Source organism: Corvus moneduloides, chromosome Z, assembly GCF_009650955.1.
Source record: "Corvus moneduloides isolate bCorMon1 chromosome Z, bCorMon1.pri, whole genome shotgun sequence".
Lineage (NCBI taxonomy): Eukaryota > Metazoa > Chordata > Aves > Passeriformes > Corvidae > Corvus > Corvus moneduloides.
The window spans coordinates 42,867,170-42,883,438 of NC_045511.1; the positions used below are offsets into that span (position 1 = coordinate 42,867,170).

The 16,269-nt window shown below is 39.7% G+C and overlaps 1 protein-coding gene across 3 annotated transcripts in view; it reads right to left on the bottom strand.

Moving 5' to 3' along the window:
- The window catches only part of FBN2 (fibrillin 2), a 118,640-nt gene extending 112,393 nt beyond the window's left edge, over positions 1 to 6,247 (bottom strand). For 2 of the 3 annotated variants that reach the window (XM_032096784.1, XM_032096783.1), the window contains exons 1-4: positions 5,539 to 6,247; positions 4,659 to 4,741; positions 1,237 to 1,335; positions 630 to 725 (exon numbers count right to left, since the gene is read on the bottom strand). In XM_032096784.1, the coding sequence (XP_031952675.1) occupies positions 630 to 725; positions 1,237 to 1,335; positions 4,659 to 4,741; positions 5,539 to 5,777 (517 nt within the window). In that variant the 5' untranslated portion in view covers positions 5,778 to 6,247. The remainder of the gene's footprint in view (positions 1 to 629; positions 726 to 1,236; positions 1,336 to 4,658; positions 4,742 to 5,538) is intronic. The other variant, XM_032096785.1, reaches the window with a different exon arrangement.
- Positions 6,248 to 16,269: the final 10,022 nt, after the last annotated feature.

Consider the following 16,269-nt stretch of genomic DNA (forward strand, 5'->3'; position numbering starts at 1 on the left):
TAGTTCTTTCAGACTACTTTATGCAATTAATTTCTCTGCTAATTAGTAGTCAGCTGGCCTCAGAGTACGCTTTGAGTCTTTCTTCATCCCTGCAGCCTTTAGGGACTTTTACTGTTTGCTAAATGTCTACAGCTTGTAAACACTGTGCTGTTACAGGTAAAGCTAGGCAAATAATTGACTTTCTAGCTTGTCTGCCAACCCAAGAAGGCATCCAATAGCTTGAACCATATTTAATTCTTTTTTCCTTAGACAACTAGAAAACAGAAAACGTGCTTCAACCCAGCAGTGAGACTATTGTTCTGAGGTAGAGAAAACTTTGTTAAAGAGAATGAAAATTAGTGAACATCTGGTATGAAGAGTGGGATGTATAGTGATGTTGCTCCCCAAGGGTTTTCCAAAACTGCTTGGTGAATCCGATCTGTAATTTGAATTTTAGAGAATACAAATGCACTTGGTGCACAAACCGACTGCCAGCTAAACGCCATACGCCAAACTCAGCATTTCTTTCAGGTGTTTCACTGCTTTTCAGAAAACTGGCTGCTTCACCTTCCTCCTCTAAGTAAAGGAAGAGGTTCAGCTGGCAGAACTCCCGTGGCTTTGCTTTGAAAAGGGACAGAGCAGTGACTTACGCTGCTCACAGTGGGCCCCAGAGAAGCCCTTCTGGCACTGGCACTGCTCGTCCACGCACGTCCCGCCATTCCTGCAGCTGATACTGCACTGCTGTGCTGCAGAGAGACACCCAAAATCAGCCAAAAACACACAATGGGCAGCAAACAGGCACAAAAGAATGAGTTGTTACGGTCTTTGAAATGGGATCTGAATTATGAGCTTTGTACCATATAGGCTATATATTTTAACTGTAGACTCATGGAGATGTTTTCTCGAGCTTTGCACGACTGCTATGTAGCAACTCAGAACTTTTCATTACATTGGAGACGGTACAATCTTAATTTCTTAACAAACTGGACTCAATGAAAATGTAAATACCACACACATTCATTTGTAAACTTCTTTTCTCTTTAAGCACATTTTATTTAAATTTGCCACACAGAATAAATAGGCACATGTGGTATAACAAATTTGATCAAGAACTTGAGATATTTTACTTAAGCATAATTTACATTTATGTATGCAGTAATGACAAGTTATTTTTAAAGAAGGTGGCATTTTTTCCACTGAAACTTAAAGAGAATGACTTTAAATGAAATCTCTAATGAAAACACAGTAAGTCCTTACCAGGTTTTGATCCACATGTAGGTGATATCTGCCCACTGGCACAAGTGCACATGTTAGGACGGGAACAAAATCCATCACCACAGCTATTTCTGCAAATTGCTGAGGAGCAACACAGAAAGACAGTGACGGGGATTAACAGCAACCTGAATCTTAAACTGCAACACTTGAAAACTCACTTCATTGGGACAGCTATTATATGTGCAAAGGTAATTTTAAGTTAAATAAAGCAAACTGAATTTTGGCATGATCAGTATCTCTTGACAAATCTGAAGACAGTCAGAATCAAATCAAGCACATACTCAAACACTGATCTGACCACTGGAACCAGGTAATCAACTCATTCCCTAATTAGAAATACCAGCCAATTATGCAAGCAATGTAAAATTATTAAAAATAGGTCTTTTAGACCACAAGGCTTGTGGAAAACATTACCAACAGTCCAAGATTTGAAGGAATATAAACAATGCCAATTCATGCTATGGGCTTCACTCTTAAAATCACCATTTTAAAGGCATTTTAGGGTCTTTTTTTTTTTTCCCCTAACATTATCCACTCTTTACCCAATGAAGTTTTGTGTGAAGTCAATGTCCAAATGCTGGACCTCGCAGATTTTGTGTTGTTTCCCTAATCATAGTTTTCTGTACACAGGTAGTCTCATACTTTTATTTAGAAACTAACCATGAAAACCCCAGGAAAGCCTGTCTACCCAATATGTGTGTGTCATGTGCCTGATGTTGTGCCATCCTCCTGATGTCCCAAAGTCCTTCCTTCCCTTCTCACTCACCATCCAGCACAGCTCCATTGCAAAAAGTAGTGACAGAACCACAAAAAAAGAGCTAAAAGGCTAAAGACAGATTCTAAAGCAGATCCAAATTAATACATCAAATTAATCTGCTCAACTAGCAAATTAATCAAAAGACAGCCTGAAGGAGTAAGAGCCACTATAGCACAATGCAGGAGGAGTTCAAAAAGACACATATTGTGCAACAAACCACTTGTACAGCAAAAAAACCCCAAAACAAACAAAAAAACCTCCCCAAGAATCACAATTTCTTTGTAAATAAGCCTAGAGTTTTGTGAGAACCAAATACTCTGGCAGTACCTCTCCACTGAAGGACTACAATGGAACAAATACCTTAAGTACAACTCTTGCCAACACAACTCAAATGTAGATGTAGCATCATCTACATTTATCATTAAATTCCACTACAACTTTGCCTCAAATGTGAAGGCAGAAGAAGTGAAAGAGTTTGTGGGATTTTGCTATTGGAAGTAGAGACACACCATGGACTGACTTGAAATACTTTTCCATGAGCAGAAGTAAAAGTGAGAAATAGGACTTGGATTTAGAGCACTTGACAAGCACAGGAAACAGGGCTGTTTTCAAATATTCCTGTTCCATCCATCTTTATACAACACAGGTTAATCTCCTGATAAAGAAAGGTTTCTATTTAGCTCATTTTGTTACTTTATTATCTGTTCAGGAGTAATTTTTTTACCAATTGAAAGCTGTAGACTTTCAGGCATATCCTAAATATACTTTCATCAGAACAGTTTATTCTACACAGCAAAAGAGTAAACCTAAGCAGACCTGTGGTTTTTAGATAAAAGTTCACTTTCAATCATAAATGTGCCACAGACCACCAACAACCACCATCACATCATCAACTGGAAACACTGTCAGGTCAGAATGGTTTCTTGTTGATCTACCACTGGCTCATAGATTTCTCCTCATAAAATAATACTTTAAGAACACCAGTTGCAATATGCATCAATTATAATCAGCACACCTACAAAAAGAAACCTGATAGCTTGTCCAGCATCCTGTGCAGGAGGTTCTGTCTAGATGAAGAACTCTAGCTAAAGGGAACATCATCTCAACAGGCATTAAATGTGACCACAGAAATGTATACACTTAAACATTCACCAAAAAGAAAGCAACAGAAAAGTGTCACAGACAACATTATAGATGGTCTGCCAAAATTATTCACCCTCTAAACATCTTAGAAAGCTGCAATTAGACTCCAATAAGTAAGCAGGAGCTAAAAAGTGTCCTTTGTGCACATAAATAAATACATCAAAGATTATTCTGGCTGTGGACAGACCTGAGACCAAGGTGTTTAAGAGGCACTGAGAGTCACAATTTAATGGTATCTTGTAAGGATTGCTGAAAGCCCCCAATAACATTTGAGCCAGACACATGGCTGAATCTGAAAAGCCTATCAACAGTGCAATAGGCAGCCTAAATCCTTCTTAAAGACTCTACTTTACATTAAGTAAGACAGTACTGAAAGAGTTTATGAATGTGAACAGAACATTTTGATGAAATCCTTTTATTCCACGGGGACATTGATAAAAGTATCTTCCTCTGAATGACACTGTTATCCTTTGCTGGGAAATTCTGGGTCAACTTTAGGTGAAAGTAAGTGATACATGGCACAGTTATCCCCAATATTAGCAAGACAAGTTTACTCATGTAAAACCAATAGATGTGAACAGGTGAGAGAGGTGTGGAATCCTAAAAAACAAAGCCACCAAAGGTCAAAAGTTTGGAAGACCTTGGCTTATCACCCTTTCCTTCCCTAGTTTCATCCTACATGTCGGCAGTTTATCAAATGGAGTATCACAAAAACCTCCACTGCTTACATAAAGAGCAGTGTGCTCTTGAACCTGAATTTTGAAGTTGAGCACACTTATTAACAAAACAGACAGTGACAGGGTAGAATGAGTGGAAACAAACTAAAAATTTAATGTCTGAAGGAAGCATGTGTCTACTATCAGCTTTAATCTATGAGAAAGAAAATTAAACTTAATTTTCTATTTCATTGTAAACATCTCCTAAGACATCACCCCCAGTGAGCATATTCCCCACACACACAGCTTTTTTTCTTTTTTTTGCCATGCCATGTATGCCAAAAGTCACATTTGTCAGCACAGTACCTACCATGACCAGACAGTAGCCACGTCTACATGCCTGGCAGCTATTAATACACAACTAAAAATGACAGAGAAGAGAGATGTAAAGAAGCTTTCTGTTTGATTGTAATTCCAAGTTTCAGAGAACAAGATCTGATTTGCTTATATCAAGACCTTTGGCTTTTTTTTCCTCTGTTACTAGAGTTGAGTATTTGATTTGACAAAGTTTTTTTCCTTTTTCCTTCGTTGTCGTCAGTTTTCTCAAAAAACTAGGTGGTGACATGTCTCTTATAAACACACCAAGGCCATTGGGCAGCCCTTCAGTTACAAGGAATGTGGACATGTAAATCCATTATGGTATTTTTTTTCCTTTTCTTATTTTTAAAAGTAAGGTGAAACACAGAACTGAATTGGCTTTTCTCATACTGAATGGATCAGTGACTCGTAGAAAAATATTTACTTTTATTGTTACCCCTTGAGCAGTAGAAGCTTGGAGTCACACTTACGAACAATGCACTGATTTCCTCCAGGAAGTGTCTTCCATCCAGGGCAACAGTAGGAATGAAATCTAGAGCCACACACATTTGGCCTGCGACACAGACAAAGCAGTAAATGTGTATGGGAAAATATGAACCACTCTAAAGAGAATTTAATGTTTTACATACACAGGTACAGGAAGAATCCAGCTGCATAAAACAAACAACAAAAAAGAGCATAGCAAAGTTGTCTACAAAAAAAAAAAATCCTCCCCAAAGGAACAAAATCTTCCTCCAAGGCATTTTATTTTGGGTTAGTTCAACTGATTAGTATGAAGAGGAGAGATAAATGACGCAAGACCGGGCCACTATTCATCCTTGTTGCAACAACTGAGGATACGGAAGGGATGAGTTTGATTCTGGATTCATACAAAGTCTAAGAAACCTTGCTATAAAAACGGGCTCCATGCTGTCATCTCACACAGGACAGAAGAGATCCCTGCTCATAAAGACACATAACCTCAAAAAAGCAAGAAGTCCCCAAAACATCAGAAGAAGAAAACCAGACTTTGCACCATTTCTTTGCAGAAGCCAAAAAAAAGTGAGTGTCAAAGTATCTCAGTATTGGAACGTGTTGGATCAAGGAGCCCAATGGGGTCAATTCGTTAGCTGTAACATAGCCCCACACAAATCCTGCTTTTAATTAAATCGCACTAATTAGGAGACCAGATTCCACAGGCAAGGACCAAACTCCCAGCTCAGCGAACCGTAAGTCCTCAGCCACACAAAGGGGCGGGAAGGGGAGCGGCTCCGGGGGCACACACGAAGACCACCGGCAAGGGGCTGTGGCTGGGGAGATGCCCGGGGGAGCGCACAGGCGGCGGGGAAGGGGTATCAGCCTTGTCCCTACCCTCGGAGCGCGTCCTGCTGTCCTCGCCGGCGGACCCGGCCGGCGGCGCTCCCGGCCCCGTCCTCCCGGTGCGCGGCGTCGGCGAAGGAGCCGCCCGCTCCTCCGGCAGCGCGGAGCGCCGGCGGATGCTGCTGCTGCTGCTGCTGTCTCCTGGCCGCTCCCTGCGCCCACAGCGCCAGGCAGCCCAGCCACAGCAAGAAGCAGCAGCGCTGCGCCCGGAGCCGCCGCCGCCTGCCCATCCTGCGACTATCCCGGCGGGAAGCGGGCGGGCAGCCGCGAAGGGGTGCGCCGGTCCCGCACCGCCGTCAGCGGGCACCGCTCGGCTCCTGGGCGCGGAGAGGCTTCAGCCGCGGAAACTCCGCCGTGTGTCCTTCCCAGCCTGCCCGGCCGCCGCCGCGCACACGGCGGTGCCAGCGGGGACCGGGCTCCACGTTGCTCACACCCGCAGCACACGCCCCTGAGCGGAGAGGGGGGGAACGGAGGGAAAAAAAACCCGAGGAGTTTGGGATTTTCCTCCCCGCCGCCGCAACAGGAAATCCAAGAGAACCACGCTGAATTTCCCCTGCAAAAATAAGAGCCAGACGATAATTAACCGCGCCTAAATAAACGTGCCGGCACAGAACGACAAGGGAGCAAAAAGCCCCTGCCCAGCGCCAGGGGCGGATTTACAGCGGGCTGGCGGAGCGGAGAGAGCCGGAGGAGGGGCCGGTGCCTCCGGGCCGGTGCGGGGATGGGGAGGGGGAGGAAGGGGGCGCACAGGCGGCGGGGGCCGGGAAGAGGGGATGGCAGGATAGGAGAGGAGGGAGAGGGAGGAGGGATGGGGACGGGAGGGGGAGGGGGCGGGGACGGGCGGCTGCTGGAGGGAGCGAGGGGTCTCGAGGAGCGACCGGTTCAGGTAGAGCTGGTTCCAAAGGGGGTTCTGTGACCGATAGGTAAAGCTTTTGTACAGGAAAGGCCTGGTAAAATCATGGCTCTGGCCTGTTACTTAGCCTAAGTAGAAGTGGACTGTGGGAGAATGAATGACTTAGCTAGAGTAGAGGAACTGAGACATGCTGAGTGAATGCCTTGTGCCCGTGCCGTGGTGTATGGTGGTTGGTTAAATTTGGTTTGTTGTGCCCTAAAACTATGTAAACTAACAATAGACTAACGGCATAAAAAGGCCGGATTTTTTGTAAATAAAGCTCCTCCTTTGCACCTGCCTGGGGACTCCTCGCTGCTCCATAGCGTTACAGGGTTCTGCGCATTCCTTCGGTTCCCCTGCTTGTCCCCAGTCTCTGGGAACTGCGCCGTGGGATGGACACAAGCCCGTGCGGAGAGGCTTGGCAGCAAAAGCCCTCCCTGAGAAAGCACACAGGGCTGCCAACGAAGGTGCTGGTCCCGAGGAGGTGGCCCCGAGGAGAGGGGGCCGGACCCCCACACCTGCCCCGCCAGCGGGGTCTGGCACACGAACGCCGGGCAGAGTCGGGAGACCCGAGAGCTCCTTCCCGGCTCGTATCAGCTCAGCCTCGAGGGCTGGTGCTTTTGCCATCAAAAGCACCAAGAGCAGGGACGTGTGGTACTGGATTAGGTGGCACTGTCCTTCAGGAGTAGTTTTTTTAAGTTCACACCTGAAAGTTTTACTTGTTGTCCACCTGCTGTTTTTCCCTACATAACCATCTCAACAAAACCCCGGCTGAGGAAATTAGCTGCTTGCTTTTTAAGGCCAAGAGCATACATTTACCTACATGTGCCGAATAGTTAGCCACCAGTAAGAAGCAAACAAAAGCAATGGAAAAAAACACGTGGCCCTGCTGACAGTCCCTGAGTGCTGGCTGCTGGTCACTGCGATAACAACAGGACACAATCTGGTTTTGTCATCTGAGAAGATTTATCCCTTTGAACTACAGGTCTAGGGGTGAATACCTCACCAATACAGCCCATGGCATACTGTGGCAACCAGGAAACTTTCTTCTTTTTTGTCTTTTAAAACAAAACTGGAACATGTAACAGCTTCATTTAGCTCCATGCGCATATTATCTGTCACTTCTAACTCTGGGATGAGAAACAGGAGCCACATTTCGTTATCTCTGAAATAAAAGCCGCTAGCCAAGAGGTCATGAAGCCACACTCTTGTTCAACTTACTGCCCTGCTTTGATGGTCCAGTGGCTTTAACAGAGGCTCCATTTACAGACCTATGTTCTGACAGATCAAAAGGTGATTTTGTTTAAATTTGTAAGGTTAGCAAAAGTAATTTTGCATGGGAGGATCTCAGTCTTTAAAGACCATGAGGAACGAAAAGTATTTTATGAAGGAACTAATTTATGAAGACAACTGGGTAGGAGAGCTCAGCAACCTCCTGATTGTAAGAGAGGTTTGGAATTTCTTCAAAACAGAAGCTGTTAAATCTGTCATGAATGAAATGCAGCTGAGAGCCAGGGAAAGAGAAGGATTCCATGCCACTTCGGGTGAATAGCTATCTCCAGAAAATGCAAAGAATAAGTAGATAGGACGCAAAGAATCAAAAGGAAAGAACTGATTTGAGATAAGATCAGGATCCTGGATATCAGGAAGCACAGGGATAAAGAAGCAATTCCCAGAAGTGAAACACAGCACATCTGGAAAAAGACACTTGAAAATATTTAAGGGGAAACAAACAAACAAACAATGAAACAAAAAAACAGCACCTCCCTCTCCCCCCCAAAAGGTTTGGCAATTACACAGCAAGAGTGGGCTAGAAATTAGGGAGTGGGAAAGTTATGGTTTAAAGCCAAGAGAGACATAATTTGAAACTGGAAATACTGAGCACAGTAACGAAAGCAAAGTCAGCAGCTACCAGTGATTTGTAAAGTGATTTGTAAGACTCAAGAGACCTCCTTGCACTCAAACCCGAAGAGAACTAGGGACCGCCTTGCTAAATTTCTGAAAGGAACTAGAACACAAAAACATAAAACATTCACGAGATTGGGTGAGATTGGGCAAGATGTCTTACTTGTGATAAATTTGGTCTCTGTAAACATGAATAGAAATTAATGCTTACCAGGAAAGCTGTCTTTGTTAGAATGGGGATCATAAATACTTTTTATGGGTAAAAAGGATCAGACATGATTTAAAATAATGATTATGTTCTAATCATTCATGTTAGAGCTGCATGTGTTCAATTTGGAATAGCTGCCCGTAAAAGCCACTGCTATGGTAAAGGAGGGAAAATCCCTGTCAAAGGGCTTGGGTTCTTTAGCTAACAGCAGTTCTCTTAAAAATAGGGAACGAAATTAATAGAAAAAGGGCAACATGATAAATGAAATTAATACTACAACTAAGAGTTTCTTTGGTAAGACAGGAACACAGCTCTGCATTAGAAAAAATAGAACCTAAGACTTTAAGTACTTGTGGGAGGAAACTAGATTTCTTCAGGAAAGATACTGTAGGTTATGACTCCCAGCTCTTGAAAAACATTTTTATCTGTTGACCCCAGAGATTCTGCCCCGTCCTATTTCCTGCCTGTTAAAAAATAGAAAAGCTTCTTTCACAGAGGATGCCATGATATATTGACATCACGTAGATGATACAGAAGGATGAGTGATGCCTCTTTTGTTCTAGCTGAACTGCCACTTCAAGTCTGACCAATTCCAATAAAAATTGCTCAAAATGTTATATACAGTGGATTTTCAGGAAACATGCAAGTGTACATCTGCATAAAGAAAATGTTTCCAGAGAAAACTCATAATGCAGATTATTTTTTAATCCACACTTTTCCCAAGTGATTACATTTTCTTCCCAAACAAGGGTGGAAGGTACTTTTAAGTAAAGCCAGTCATATTATTTTGACATTTTGAAACAAAGTAAATATGTGAACAAACATTTTGCTAATGTAGGATCCCATTAAAATAGACTCGTTGGGTGTAAATAATTTCTTACAGTGCTGAAAATTATGTCTCTCAACGGCCACATTTATTTGACAGGTAAAAACATTCTCAGCTATTCATTATTTGAGTCACCAAAAACAACCAGTGGTGGATGTCTAAATCAGTACAGGTATTAAATGTAGAAATAACAAGACAATGTCAGGATTAAAAATCTCTTTTCAGTTGTTCCCTCTTCCCCACTGGAAGAATTTGGGATTCCCCAAATCCACACCTGAGCATTTTCAGTGAGCTCCCAACCTTCACTTGGTAAATTTCTCTGGTGTCTTCACCACAGATCTGTTTTTAAAGTACTTTTGGAAAAGACCTTGGAAATTCATTTGATTAATCCTCTCTGCTGCAAAGTAAAAAGAAGATTAACCATTTAACCTGTACCTCAAGCACAGGAATTCTGCACAGGTGCAGGTGATCTGCTGCAGATGCCAGTGGTTTAACTGCTAAGAAGTGTTGAGCTGCATCCTCTTTTTGCTTGTTTGGTTGATTTTACCTTTGCTTTCTTTTCTTTTTACCATTTGTCTAATACATCTGACCATTTCGATTTCTCATCTTGTCCTCCAATGTGATTGTGCTATATCAAGATCATCATTAATCTGGAAATGGAATAAATAATATAAACCAAAATATTTTAGTCTAGACTGTGATTTTTTTTTTTCTTACTTAGAAGGATATCATTTGAGACTGTTTCAAAAGCATTGCTCAGATGAGGTAGTCAACACCTATTTTTTAATATTTTATTAAGTCTATCTGCTTTGTTCTCTGCCTGTGCCTTCCTTGCTTTTGATGAGTCTGTTTTGGTTAGATTTGATGTTCTTGTTTTCACATGGAAACTTGAATTATTTCAATTTTTAGCATTATTTCAGGCCCGGAAATTAAATTAGTTGGCCTAACTTCCTTTTCTCCCACCCTTTAAATATAGGCACTAATTTGGTATATCCCCATAATTTGGTAAACAAAAACCAAAAACTAGTAAACAAAAAGAGAGAAAACCAAACTGGCACACCAGTTTATTCCCACTCTAACTTTATTTTCAATAAAAAAGAAATAACTAAAGAGTTATGATTTCCTCTTGCCTGTGCTCATCTATAAAATTTCAATGCATGTAAAGGATAACACAGCCATTTAAGAAGCAATTTTGATTCCCATTTCTTACTAATTCACGTATATATACATATATGTGAATATATTATTCAATATAAAGTCCCTCGCATATGCAACAAATAGATAAATTATTCCACAGAGTTTCAGTTTTATCATTGATAAAATTAAAAAATATTTCAGTAGTGGTTTCAAAGTAATGGTCTCACTGCAGAAGGAAAAAAAATGTATGCTGACTGAGGCATATTGAAAAGGAACAGAACCACTAAGTGGGGCTTATAAAATAAAAGAGGAAGATAATTAAGACATAAGACAACAATTTGAAAAAAACAAAAAAAGTGTTGAAAGACATCACAAGAGAACTGTTCCATGCAATTAAACAAAAAGACCTCTCAATGCTGCAAAGCTTCAGGTACAAAAGGATTACCCGGCTTGGAATGTCTGATTCTTTACCTTTGTGACACAAACAAAAACGTAAACAAGGCAAGATATTTTAGCACATCATTCCAGAAGTGACTTGTGTGTCCTGCCTGTAAGACCACATATTAATTGGGAATTATTTTTTTAGCATAGGAGAAGTAGAATGGACCACTCTGTACCGATTTTTCTTTGTTTCTAAGTGATTGCAAACAGAAGTCAAATGTTCCTAATTTAGACATCTCAACTACCAGTAATTAAATCCTACTTTACGGTCTGAAATCTGTCAACAAAAGGAAGGACTTGAGGGAGTCTTTTAAAAAAAAAAAAAGCATTCTCTCTTTTTTTTTCTAGATACAGAAAAAGTTAACCAACTTATATGTGCAAAACAGCAATAGAAATAAGAAATAAAATTTGTATATATGTATTAAATGAAACAGGAGGTTGAAGCTATCCCTATGTAAAGCTCAAACACTTCAGTATCTATTTTAAATTTATTCAAGTTAAACAAAACTAAAACCACAATAGATATTATTGGATATTCTGTTTTGTCTTTGGAAAAAAAAATCACACAGCTGCTACAGATATTCCCAGATTAAGAAGATGTGTATAATTAATGATTAATTTATTTTATCTCATTCTAGAAGCTCTTCCCTGGGGGGTCTGTAGGTGGAGCAGGTAAAAGGGCTCAGTTACTCAGGAGAAACTTCATCTGGCATTAAACTTGGACAACACGGTTTTAATTACTTAAACACATCAATAATTTTACAGCTGGATGATTTAAAGTAGTTGTCCTTTTATAGGTTCTTCTGAGCATTATTTTCTGACACAGCGTCTCTTGAACAACATACTTAGAAAGAGAGGATTCAGCCATCCTAAATCTCACTGAGATGACATGTTCTCTGATAACCCCTGAACTAAGCAATATAATTATCTAAATATAAATAACCCTGAACAAAAAAATTAGCAAAAGTGTTCTGTGGTGATCATTTTGTGTTCTTCCTGTCTGATGAACCCATTGATCTTAGGTCTTTTCCAACCTTCACAACTCTATGATACCATGATTGGTTTTGCATACAAGAACAAAACTTAATTTTTACCAAATTAAAATAGGTTCATGGAGTGTAAGTACAGCACAGTCTTTGATTGGTTACATGCTGTAAGACTCATGAAAATGCTGAGTTCATGGAATCCCAGAATGGTTCAGGTGGGAAGGGATCACAGCATCTGGTCCCACCTCCCTACTCAAGCAGAGAAATAAAATCTATTCTATATTTTATATAAAAGTCTAGTATATAATATTTTACAATACCATTATGGAATGTTTAAAACACCTGTGATGGCACTACATATACTAAGAGCAACTCAAAGTTCGCATTAATGTATTTCAGCAGCTCTACACCAGCATGTTGCAATTATAAAATTTTATATACAGCATGCCCTTCCTATAGACTATAGGAAGGAAAAAGGATAGGTCATGCAGCAGTGCAAATTCCATAAGAAAACTGGCAGAAATGTTTGTCATGTGGCTTTCCAGAAAGAAGGATTGTTTGAGTACACTGAAGCTCCCAAATCCAGCTGTATTGCCTGCAAATGTAGGTATAAGGTTCAGTGTAGAGGCTACTACAGACAACCCCTTAAAAATGCCTAAAGATATCTAAAGATTCAAAGACTTTAAAACAACATGTAACTGCCTGCTTTTATTTTTACTTCCTTAAAAACTTAATTTCAGTCTTTTTAAATATTACACCCTAAGGTACAATCAGTCCTGATGTTTTTATTAGGTAAAACAAATCTGGACTCAAGATTACAGACTCTCAGTTTGCAGACACATGGATCTCAATGTATGAGGGGGAGAAGCTATACTAATTCCATACAGATGTCCTGCTGCATTCCTGTAAATTTTCAGACTGAAAAGGAAATGCTGGTTACACCCCTTTCCCCTTCAGCCTACGGTAGAACATTTCACAGATTGCATATGTGTTTTGCATGCAGAGAAAAACAGTCACAGATCTCTCTTTGCTAATTCAAGCATCATATTTATTTCATACATATATATTTATTTATCTATTATATATATTTAATTTTTTTAACAGTCTAGGAAAATAGCCTTTGGGATTCAAATTTTTTTTTCCAACATGCAAACACAAAAATAGGAACAGCTTTATTCTCTTAGATGTCCTTGTTTGCCTACGAAAAGAGCATATTTGTATTTTTATATGCGTGCAAATGTACAAATATGGTTTTACAAATGTATCATGTGAATATTTCTCAGAAGAACTTGGTCCAGTAGAACTAAAACACCTGAACAAATAAAATGTGACAATGCTTACCATAGCCTAGAATGTTCTTTGCACAAAATAAGGCGTCCATGATAGAGCTGTTCAGAGCCGCAGCTAAAACCAAACCATGTTCTCCACTGACTTCCACTGGCACAGAACGTAGTGGAAAATACATCTGAATGTGAAGAAAACAAGACTGAAATCTGTTTATCAAGTTCCTTCAGTGTCATTCAAGACCATCTTAACTTTAAAAAAACTCTGCTATTTACAGCTGCTACTCTTTTTTATATTGTTACAGTGACATCTAGGGGTTTTGTTCATGCATTGGGACTGTGTTCTGCAAGCATGGGATGAACAGTGAATGTCTTGATAACAAATTATTATTAATTTAAAAGAGGCAAGAATTGTTTAGTGGAGACTGCACAGAAGAAATGCTGCTAATCTTGGCAGGTGGATTCATTATGCATATCATGCATAGCCGCTTAAAATTATAGAGCTGTATGAATGGGGGGGGGGGGGAAAAGGATGTTTTAAAGATACTTTCCAAAAGAGGAGAAAAGAAAATGGCAGAAATATATCAAGTTTTTACACCTGCTTGTCTATGAGGTTTGTTCCACAGGCCAGCAAAAGGCAGTCTCCTGATCCCAAAGAGGGGTAACTGCAAGTTTGTTACAAAGTAGGGTCACATAACCTATATTTGATACAATATAAGATGTGAAATCAGCAAAATAATTTTGTCAGAAGCAAATAAACAAACAATTCGTGGCATTTAGCCTGTCTTTGTGAGGAAGTTGATTCTGGCTCAAACAGCTCAGTGATAAAGACTGGTAGAGCTATCAATTTGCAGCAGAAAAGATTCTACTGTAAGGCTACAATTTATTTCATTATTTATTTACTTACATACTTAGTTTCCTGTATTCTCGTGAAGTTAAAATAGAACTTGAAAATTACAATGCAGTACTCTATCTTTAAAAAATTTAAAGCACTGTGATAAAAATCAGCCCCCCAAAAAAGTAATCTAAAATTAAATTGCCTAGTTGAGACATGCTATAGCAAACATATCAAACTGCATAACACAGCACTATCTGTTACTTCTATTATTTCACAGGCAACAAATTCCATCACTAACAGTTCTGTAAATCCATATTCCTTTCGATAAAATATTACAGGATTGAATAAACAAACCTGGAATTAATAAACTAAGTAAAGAACTGAAACATATTATATCTATATAAATTAACACTACTGAAAATATTACATTTCATTTGTTTTAAAAAAATATTTAAAAATCATTCATTGTCATTTGCTTTCTTTCTACCAAGAAAATGCTGGAATAATCTTTCAAAACACGAAAGTAACAAAAAGAGTCAAGCCCAGGCTGTAATTCTCCAATAAACCACAGGCTGAGTCTCACTTGCTTCATGGGAACTGATCTTGCTACAGAAATTGGAAGAAACAATGTCTTGTTTATGACCATCATAAAGAAAATGAATGAGCATGACAAAAGAGGTGGGCAGTGATGGCGTTTGGGTACATAATTTTATCCCCTCTGCACCTAATTTCATGTTGAATGTGTAAGTTATGTGCTCTAATGCTATAGTAGACTGAAGCAGAGAAATGTGAATGACACTGAAATAAACTTCAGGAAATTCTGTAAAGCTGAATTACGGCATGGAAATACTAACTTATCCTCTAAGGAGCTTTAGATATGAGGATTCTCCTGTATATTGTTAGTGACTATAAGGGTAGAAAGGCAGGTAATATGGGTATCACCTTCACCACAATTGGTACACTTAGAAACTTTATCATTATAAACTTGAAGTGCCATCACTTCAACCTGGCTGCCAAATCCAGCCATTAGCATAAAAACCTTCGTGAAAGCTATCAGAATGTGATTTTGTACCCCACAGTTGTCACTCACACTCAATTTTCACTGGTTTCTTGTGCAGGCTTTGCTGACATATTCTGTTTACAACATATTTTGCTTTTATAGACACATGTAAAATTAACTTATAGCTCTCAAATATGTGCAGAGGCTTTCCCTACCTAGGCTGACTTCTGGGAATTCAGGAAAAAGGTGCCAGACATCTGCCAGACACGTTGGTTCACAGTTCATATGACAGGAGATCCTAAACTGATGATTTCTTGAAGACAGACAGTATTTTATACTTGTTACTGGTTATAGCAGTCAAAATATTAAAAATATTTCAGTTAAAATAGACAACATAATTTTGGGGGTGACCGCTCATGGCAGTGAGTGTTACCTTGCTACAGGCTTCCTAGAAGGTGTCTCTTATCAGTCAACAGAAATTTGAATTTCACAGGTTGTCAGTATTAGTGGTGCAAGGCTGAGGTGGGGGGCAGTTTTCAGGACACATGTGACCACCTCCCACCAAATATTTATCACTCATGGAACCTCAAAATTGTCATCAATGTTGCCATCAATGTTCATAAATTTAGGACTGTTAGCATTATTCTACACATGCAGCCATTTCTACTAAAGCATAAAGCTTGTATAAAATTTGGGGCACTTAGATTCAAATGATAGATCTCATCCTCACCTATTTCTGATTGAAGTTTATAAGCATTTGCTTGAAATAAAAATGCCAACAGCTGTTAGCTGTCTGCTAGTAGAAAAGCTGAACTGTCTTTAGCATAACAGCTCATAAGAACCTCTACTTAGCACTGTCCAGTAATGAATTCTAAAAATTAAACTTTTCAATATTTTGCAGACTAAGGCAAAGGTTTCAAAATCTCAGGCTACTTCTACAGAATTAAAAATGAATTGTTTTTTCAGGTGTGAAGTCCACTTTATATCCCAGGACAAAACCAATGTTAAAAGACTATAAATTCAGCCTAGGGAGGGACACTAAAAAAAAAAAAAATCACTATTCCTACATCTGCAGGAAACAAATTCAGAGCCACTTAAAATGCCACTGTAAGAAAATAGACCTCTGGAAATTGGGCAGGTTGAGACTTTTTCTTGGAAATGTGTGAAGATGTATCTTCTGGGGGCTTTTTGTTAATTTCTGAAAGT